The following is a 9940-nucleotide window of genomic DNA, read 5'->3' as shown; positions in this document are numbered from 1 at the left end:
ATCAGAGAAAGCAGAGTGGACCAGAACAGATAAACAGGGGCAAATAGATGTTATAGCCGGTTGCAGAACGGTAACAGCAGAATCAGTAACATTTGGAAGCGATGGATCAGAAAAGGTTTCAGATTTTAGCAGAAGGCCGAGCATGTGGACTATGTGTGAAGGTCAGCATAGACAGGATTAATGTGTACATAGCAGCAAAGCAGAAGTCTTTCCTCTTTGCTTGCCTGGATCAGAACTAGGGAGTTTCTAGGGATAATGAGATGTTGCCTTCCAAATCCTATTGATCTTGTTAACCTACAACTCTCATTCACCTATACATACATAAACTAACTATGACAGTACCCCTTGTTTAAACAAGCAACAGTATTAATGTATTACCCCTCCACTATAAATGACATTAATCCAAGATGAGGGGTAATAATAAAGAATAAACAAAGCACATTTACATATCATGGGAAGCCACCTTGGCATCCCAAGCTAGAAACACTGTGAGAATGAACTTGTATTTACGCTTTCGTTTAAGGTTAGAAACTTCAGGTTATTTGAAAAGACTTATGTAGTCTCTCTCTTTCACACACACAGGAACTCAAGATTTTCATGCTAAAAAGGCTGATTAGGAAAGGGTATACTGCTGACACAGTAAAAAGAAATTACTATCCTCTGATTTTCTAGGGCTTCAAACTCAAATACGCAACCCACTTGCAGCTTTATTACAAGTACAGCAGTGACTAATTGGATTCATGGTAACTGATCCTACCTCTCTAGTTACATCACATTTATTACCAATGTTGAGTGTGGGGAGAGACCATGGTTCCCAATGTAGCGTTCCCGGATTGGGTCCATCCCTTCTAGCATTGCAAGGGTCTCAACATCCAGAAGTATACGCTAAACGGAGACATGACAGACCATATAACCATAATATGGAGACTGCACCTGTGTGTGCCGGTTGACCACAAATTTTTATTTTATATTTTATTTTATTTATTTATTTACTTGAGTTTTATATAGCGCTGGCTAGACCCGGAGGTATCAGAGCGCTTTACATGAGGAGAGTTAAAAAAAGGTTGCAAGTTACACATTGTTTCAGAAGGTACATCAATTACAAGTTACATCAGTTGGTTCACGGCATCTAGAAGGCTAAGGGGCTAATGTAAAAGGGTGACGGGGAGGGAGAGTAAGCGGAGCATAGGCACAAGGATAAAAAAAGCAGGCAGGGGTAGAAAGACTCAGGGGAGAAAGGAAGGGAATAGGGGAAGCAACCAAAGAATGAAGGAGGGAAGAGGGAAGAGGTGGGGGAGGGGGTAGGAGACACAGCGAGGAGACGAGGAAGTAACTGTGTCTGATGTCTGGCTGGATGGGAGACGGCTCCCCGTGGTAAAGGGATCATTCCCAGTCTTCCATTATGTGTGATTACCTAGTCGCGGTGGACTCTCTCAGCGGGGTCGCTGAGACTCCAGGGCATAGATGCTGGATCCCTCCCCAACAAGAGGAGAGGAGTGCTTTGGACACAGGCACACTTAGAAGAATGACAGAGGGAAGAGGAGAGGGAGGGGCAGAAAACTCAGCGTGAACACAGTATCTGACTTTTGACAGGATAGGAGACGGTTCCCAGTGGTAAGGGGAACAATCCCAGTCCTCCACTATGTGTGACTCCCTTGTCACTGTTGACTCTCTGAGAAGGGTCTCTGAGACTCCTAGGCAAAAAATGCTGGATCCATCCCCAACAAGGGGAGTAGGAGTGCTTTGGACAAGGGCATACTTATTAGGGTTACATAGGTTATGAGTTACACTTTGTTACAGAAGGTACGTCAATGTCAAGAATTCCCGTCGTGCGGGGGAAAACGCCGTGAACGGCGAAGACAGACTACGACTCCCAGGATGCTTAGCGGGCGAGGTTATGCAAACGGGAGAGCCGTTGCATAACGCAGGGAAAACACGCCCATAAAGGAGGAACCAGGGGGAAAGAAACGCTGTCGGATATTGAGTTTCCACCGACATCCCCGCATCATTATCAGAGGCTACCGGAGAGAAGAGAAGCAGCGGGAACATTCAGCGAGAACGGAGGTGGGTCGAGTCGTTATTCCCTGGGCCGTGTCTCGCCCTGTTTCAGGTACAGAATCTCAACCGAGACTCCGCTTACAGCCGCGTAGACTCGGCGGACTCAGAGCCCCTGCGGTGCAGACGCTGGTTGGAGCCGTGGCTCCCAGCCCTGCCAGTGTTACAGGTGATACCCGCTGTGACGCACACCGGGAGGTGTTTGCCGCGTCGCAGCCGCCGGGTGTCCAGGGTTGATCGAGCGGCTGCTCTCGCCTACATCGCTGCCATTGTTGTGGACATCGGAGACGCAACACCAGGAGGTGATTCAGCGTCCCGGTGTAGTCTGAGGAAGAGGTCGAGCGGCTGCTCCCTTCAGGTAGAGACCCCGGCTGGGTGTCTCCCTGTCTCCTCTGTTCAGCCACAGACTACCCGTGCCCCTCACAGCATATCAAGTGGCATTGTCGGCCACTGTGTTTTCTGCCCTCTGTTGGCATACGCCGGGACCGGCGTATTTGCAGAGGATGGTCAGGACCATCCGTGCTGTGGGTTGGTAACGTATAAAGGCTGGAAGATTCCAACGACTCTTTTCCTTTTGACTTATTGTAGTTTTCATTTACCTTCATTAAAGCCCTAATACGTACTTCAGTGTTGTGTCCTCCTTGTGAGTGTCTGTTACCGATCCTGAGACCACCAGGACGTTACAGTCAATTACAAGTTACATGCGTTGGTTCATGGCTGGTAGAAGGGTAAGGGGATAATGTAAAAGGGCGACGGAAGGGAGATTAAGCAGAGAATAGGCACAAGGATAAACAAAGCAGGAAGGGGCACAGAGATTCAGAGCAGATAGGAAAGGTATAGGGGAGGCAAACAAATAATGAAGGGGGAAGAGGTGGGGGAAGGGGTAAGAGGGTAGGAGACACAGCAAGGAGACGAGGAAGTAACTGTGTCTGAGGCCCGGATGGGTGGGAGACAGCTAGACCCGGGGTATCAGAACGCTTTACAAGAGGATATTTGCGCTGCAAGTTACATTAGTTTTAAGAGTATAGTAAGGTACAGTAAACAAAAACAATGTTGCGTGAGTTCGTAGGAGGGGGGAGGAGCCATAGCAGGAAGACGTCATGTCCGGGCCTCTGTAGATCCCTGTGTAAGCGGATTGTATGATAGGATGGTTTTCTCATGTCATGTTATATGTATTTCTCTATAACTATCTCCTGACGAAGGGCTCTTTAGCCTGAAATGCATCAGGATGGAGGAAGGGATTGATGATTGTATCTAACAATGCGACCAGATTTGCATATCACTGCTGAAATCAAGTGATGTGATTAACTGAATTTGAAGATGGCAGATAATGAATAAATATCGTCTGACTACATAGAAGCTTTCTTTGTTTTATTTATGTTGAAAACTTGAACTTAGAACAACCCCAGGACGTCAGGGCTCTTGCAGTGCTAGGGGTGACGGACCCTATCAGGGGACGCTACATTGGGATTGGATGTCACACTCTTTGATCAGGGAGCGAAACCCCTTGAACACGCTTCAAATTGAATACGAGAAATATCACAGAGGAAACGTTGTGTGTGTTCTCCCTCTTACCTATTTAGAGAGGCCATGGTTCAGATGAGCCGAAGACTCCGTTTAGTTATGATGCCCCTCTCATCACTCTACAATCATAGTATGTTGAATATTAATGTCGATCTGCATGTGTGGTTTGGGCCTTGATGTTCTGTCTTCTGTAGTAGTTATAAGCTATGTAAGAAAGAGTTGAAAACGCACCTCTTTGAAGAACGCTGCATTACGATGTAGGATCAGTATACTTCAGCTCCCAGAAAACCATTACCTGTCTACTCACTCATTGACGTTGTCTTTCTCTTTGACCTTCTACAGCACTCAGCTGCCTTTTGAATACATCTGCACTGTACAAATAAGACATACATACATACACATATTTCAGCAGAACCAGGATACAAGGGTTTAATCCATGCATTGAGATAACATTAAAATGAAAAAGTTTTGTGACTATTACCAGAGATGTTTGCCTTCATAAGATCATTCTAAAATACAAGATATGAGAGAATCAGCAGTATTTACTCAGGTCAATCGGTTTTGCTGCCCTACAATAATAACAATGAATATAACCTTTAGACATTAGTAATGCATTTGGAAATGTGGGTTTTAGTCTACTTGCTCTCAATACATGTTTTACTGGACTATATTTACTTTCACGAACAAGGTATACATATATTTTTGTTGTGTGGATATCCTTCATATTTGGCATGTGTCTGGCCCTTATGGTCCTGTTTTGGACACCCATGCTGTAGAATACATTCTGATTAATTTCTAAAAGAATTACCTTAAATTTACTCCAGTCTGTGCATTGTTTTTCCTGGCAACGATGGACATTTCTGTGCACAGGGAAGACCTGTTCTTCTATAAATGGTACAAATTAAAGCACCTCTTATAAAGCACACACAGTCCTATGGGGAAACAACCTTTACAACGCAACTTTTACAACGCACTACCATTAGAACGAAACTTTCACAACGCAACATCCATTACAACGTATGCCATTACAAAGCAACCATTACAACGCATGACACTACAACGCACACCACTACAACGCATGTCTTTACAACGCAGTCATTACAACGCATACCATTACAACGCATAACATTACCATCCAACACTTACCCTACTATTGCACCCCCTGGAGTTAGAATAGTAATTTTTACCCCTACACTATCCAACACTTACCCTACTGTTGCACCCCCTGGAGTTAGAATAGTAATTTTTACCCCTACACTATCCAACACTTACCCTACTGTTGCACCCCCTGGAGTTAGAATAGTAAATTTGACCCCTACACTATCAAATACTTACCTAAACATGCAATGTAATGGTATGCGTTGTAATGGTATGAGTTGTAAAGGTATTATGCGTTGTAATGGAATGCGTTGTAATGGATGTTGCGTTGTAAAAATGCGTTGTAAAGGTATGCGTTGTAAAAGTGTGCGTTGTAGTGACATACATCCGTCCTATGCCGGGCAGAAAAGCCATGAGTCCATAATAACAATGTGAAGGGGTGCCGAGCATGACATGTTTGTTACCGGGGTTGACACGTCCAAATACCGGCAGTTGCTTACCCGTGGTAATCGCCATGCGGGACCAACGATGCAAAACAGCAGCCTTCGCAAAGATAACTCCTCCCCATGTCCTCTGCCCATGCAGAGTCACAGCACGCGCGAATCAGAGACTGAAGAAGGAGGGACTAACCCCGGACGTGGTTCCCCACAGGGAGTGAAAAAGGCCGGAGACACTGACAGCAGGCTCGAACAAGCTGGAGCGAGGAAGGAGTTGCAAAAGAGAGACGTGCGAGAGGAGGTCGTGGAATCGCAGAACGAAGAGGACGAAACCCGAGACGAAGATGAGAAGTGGTGTGAGGATTGGTGGTCCCCACAGGAGGAGGCTCGAGAGCGGCCGCAACTCAAGAGAATTGCGGCGGAGCCGGTGAGTGTCCACGAAGAAGGGAAAGAGGGAGCGGGGTGACAGGAGGCCTGATGGAGTAAAACATTTTTTTTTTGCATGCTTTCCCCTTCCTCACATTCCCACTCGACCTGTGTGATTGTGTATTCAGACGTCATAGGAAATCCTAGCACTTTACCCCCCCCTTATATTCACAGTGCACAGTAGTGCTCAGAACGATCCCATCACTACCTACCTTCCCTCACTAGATCCACCCGTCCAGCAAGATTTCCCCTAAATGAAACACCGAACAGGCGTGGTGACGGAGACAGTATCGCCTAAGGGCGTGATATTAAGGGAGTGACTGACGGCTCTGTGTTTTCCTTCCTCCTATGAGCCTCCCTGGGAGAACCATCCAGCCCAAAGAAGATCCAACAACTTTGAAACCCGAAGGCAACGAGAAACCACTGACAAAGAAGGAGACCCGGAAGATCGCTGACCACCTCAAAAGACAATATCTAAGGGCACCGATCCTAAAGTTTTCAATAAATCAAGACAACTGGCCCACTACATACAGCCTCCGCGTCTGTTTATCCGGCCCGCCCTCCCACAAACAATATATGATTTTTAAACCACTTTTTCTGATGCCTTTGTCAGTTTCTCTAAATTTAGATTCCTTTTCTAGAACTGATTGAAACAAATTAAACTTCAACTTTCTTAAGCATGCTACTTGTCCTCGAAGAAGGGGTGGTTGTGTAGGAATAACACAAAGAAAAGACTAATATAACAGAAATGTACATGTGAAAATCAAAACTGCCAAGGCATGGTTTATTTAATTTTTTATTTAAGACTGTACACAGTCATCCCTTTCCAGACATTCTGCATGACACCTACCATGCCCTACACGTATTGTACAAAAAATATATATAAAAAGACAAAATCAACTATCCATAATATCTTTTTTGTGGTTATAGAGCAGTCCTTTTTCACAGTTCAAACAAACTCTTTTAAAGAAGGTGAGCTTCCTAACTCCAGATATGTCTATTCAATAGGCATAATATCAAAACAATGAAATACAGTGTATGAACTAGCGGCTACTTATACTACCTACCATATGTTCTGTGGGAAACATACATCTAATCAGGTCACATATCAACTCTTGAAATAACATACACCATAATGATTGAAAAACATTTGTTTACTGAGGACGGAAATAATTGTAGAAATTATGGCAGCAAATAAAAGTATTTACTAAGTACACAGGCAGCGAGGTTTTTCTCAATAATTCCTTTGTATTTTCACACTTACTTTTACAGTAATAGTACCCAATTCATATGAAAAGACAGGCAAAATATCCAGAGATTATTTTTAAATTATAAATAAATAAAAAAGTAAATTAAATTAAGGTAAATCTTACAGGGAATAAAAAAAAGCAAAATTGTTGCATTCACAAATCTGTCTTAAGTTAAGCCGTTAATAACATGACATTGCATTCCAAGTTCCATCCTAACCCCGTGATCCATTCGCTGGATACTGCTGGATCCTGGACTTATGCCTGGATTCATTGTTGAATCTTAAGACAGCCTTGTGAATATACTCACAGCTAGATGCCCAGGAGTGGACAGTACTACTTTTTTTTAACTCCAATTACAATTCATCCTTAGGCGAGGATTCTGTCTCTTCTGTTTCTTCTACTTCCTCCTCTTCCTCTTCTTCTACATCTTCCTCCTCATCTGGTTCTTTTTCTTCATCGTCTTCTTCATCAGCCTCTATCTCATCCTCCTGCTCATCAGCTGGTTTGTCTTCAGCCTTGGACTTTTCATCCTTATCGTCCTGCTTTTTCTTTTCCTCTTCTTCCTGTAATTCCTTCATCTTTTTTTCGGCCTCCTAATAATCAAATTAGATATTGATGGTTAGGTGAGATACCAAACATACACAAAGAAAATTGAATAGTCTGTAAAACTAAGACTTGCATTCTTTCAAATCAGTTTTATTAATATAACATTGATTGCATGAAATTAGTTCTGCTGTCACATCTGCATGTAAAGGTCAGAGGTTATATACTGACTGCTAAGGTAAAGAAACAAACTAACAATTGAAATAAAGTTCCCTACAACATGATTACCCTACATTAACTTATTTTCACTGGAAAGAGATTGCTTTATTTAAAGTAACGAACACAATTTGACATGAATTATATCAATAATTGAAAGTTTTCTGCAAGTAATACTTGTTCTTTTTATGAGCTGTTTGCTTCATGCTTGTAGATCATCTGACCATTGAGAGGACCTTAAAACCTTTTAAAATGTTGTGAATGCAAATTAGCTGGGACACAAATAACCACACCCACCGAAATATGATTCTACCAGTCATGCCCTAAATACCACCACATCTTAACTTTTGAAGTTTCCTGCTATAAGATGATAGATCTCCACCCACAGACCCACGGAAAAGTAAACGATAGCCTGCATTTCTAATAGACCAACTAACATGACAGTAACAAGCAGTGAAATTAATTGTTTGTAAATGTTTACATGCCTATTCCTTGTGGCTCTCCTGACAGCGTGAAATGATTTTATTATTTAGTAGGTTGATGAGTCCAGGCCAAGAGGACAAAACCAGATAAAATGAGTAGACCATTGAGGTTCAGGGGAAAAGGTGCCTAAATCTATATAAGGAAGGAGAGCAACAAATATTCATTTTTTAAGTTGACCTATTTCTAATATTTGTCAAATTATGTTGATGATAACGATGGTGAAATATACTTATGAACTGCAACTATTACCCAAGAAGGGCTGTACTGGCACTAGGTAACTAAAACCAATTTATATTTGCTGAAACAGCCATGTCTTCAAATTCCTTCGAAATTCCTAGTTTTGTACTCTTTGAAGTTTTTGTCATTGTTTTGACTAGAAGTACTAGGTAAAAGGCATTATAATAGTTCAGCAGTGATAAGATCAAGGCCTGGAAAACAGGTATAAGAGTCTACATTGGAAGTAAGGGGAGCACTTTGTGCAATGATATTAACTTCAGAAAACAGGAGGCTAAAACCAGATTTACTTGTTTATTAATACTCAGCTCACTATCTATGGTAATGCCCAGGTTATTTGCTGCTGTCACCGGGGGTAACCAGTTAGGTGACTATGTAACAGATAGGGGACCAAAGCATAACGTTTCTGTTTTGCCTTTGTTCAATTTTAATGTGTTGGTACACATCCAATGCGTAACTGCCAGCATGCAGTCATGAACGTTGATGGCCACCTTCACTTCCTCTACTAATGACACCACGATTTGAGAGTCTTCCACATAAGGCATCCGAGATAGCTCAATTATCCATATAAGCGTTGCCAGCAGGCAGATATATAGGTTAGATCAAATGTGACTTAAGATAGAACCTTGCAGAACTCCACATGGGAAGACTTATTGTTTGAAGATAAGGAGAACATCCTGACACTTTGTGTTTGATTAAGAATTAGGAAAACGAGTCTAAGGCTTTTCAAGTACTCCTAAAGTATTTAGTCTACAAAGTAGGAGGGAGACCATGTCAAATGCAGCACTGAAATGTAGTAATACCAGTGGTGTATTAAGACTTTTATCAAAGAGAAGTTATATATCATCTACTTCTGGTATTAGTGCTGTCTCTGTGCAGTGCAAAGACCTCAATCCAACTTTGAAGTTATCCAGTAACTTATTCGTTTAAATATGGCTTCTCAATTGTTTACTGATTTTTTCTCCAATATTTTTTACAATATTAAAGACTTCCCTATCTGAATTATCTGCTGCTATAATTTTCTCCACATTGTAGTTTTGTTTTACTGATTTACATAAGTTCCCTCTATAGTCATAAAGTTTATATGAAATGTAATTTGGACAAAAAAAATGTTTTCCCCCCCAAAAAAGTAAAACAAGTTGATGATGGGTGCCAAAAAATGGTTCAAACTAAGGAGAAGAACAAAATAACCTTAACTGCTTAATGGTACCGTTTTCTTCCTGTCTTCTATGCACTCTAAAAAGATTTAAAATTATGTTGAACATAGTGCACAGTCACTAACAACTATCTTTTCAACAAAAAAATGAGAACAAATCATTATTTAAGAATGAAACATGATATTCTCTTAAAAATTCTTTCACCGTAGATTACTATCCTTACAAGAATAATGGCCACGATACTCAGAGTAGAAAGAGAAAGTTGGGCAAAACCTCTGAAAGTGATGCAAAACTGCCAGGCAAAATAGATCATCAGCACTAGTGAATTTGCACTTATGAGAAGCTTAAGCAAACTGTCACAGCATATAATTCAAAATACCACACATAACATATAATTCGTACACACGTTCATTTCTATGCATGCCTCTAGCCTCTACCAGGAATGTACGTTGTTACAACGCATACTTTTACCAAGCATGCTTTTACTACGCAGGTTTTTCAACGCAAGTCGTTACAA

At 41.8% G+C, this 9940-nt stretch overlaps 1 protein-coding gene across 1 annotated transcript in view; it reads right to left on the bottom strand.

Moving 5' to 3' along the window:
• Positions 1 to 6318: 6318 nt before the first annotated feature.
• Positions 6319 to 9940, bottom strand: part of LOC144799482 (calreticulin-like) — a 161847-nt gene continuing 158225 nt past the window's right edge. Inside the window, exon 9 of the mRNA XM_078670817.1 lies at positions 6319 to 7383. Coding sequence (XP_078526943.1) covers positions 7144 to 7383 — 240 coding nt within the window. The 3' untranslated portion in view covers positions 6319 to 7143. The remainder of the gene's footprint in view (positions 7384 to 9940) is intronic.

The sequence above is a fragment of the Lissotriton helveticus genome, chromosome 1_2 (genome assembly GCF_964261635.1).
Source record: "Lissotriton helveticus chromosome 1_2, aLisHel1.1, whole genome shotgun sequence".
Taxonomy (NCBI): domain Eukaryota; kingdom Metazoa; phylum Chordata; class Amphibia; order Caudata; family Salamandridae; genus Lissotriton; species Lissotriton helveticus.
Note: the sequence above shows the minus strand (reverse complement) of the source record. Positions and strands in the feature narration are given on the sequence as shown.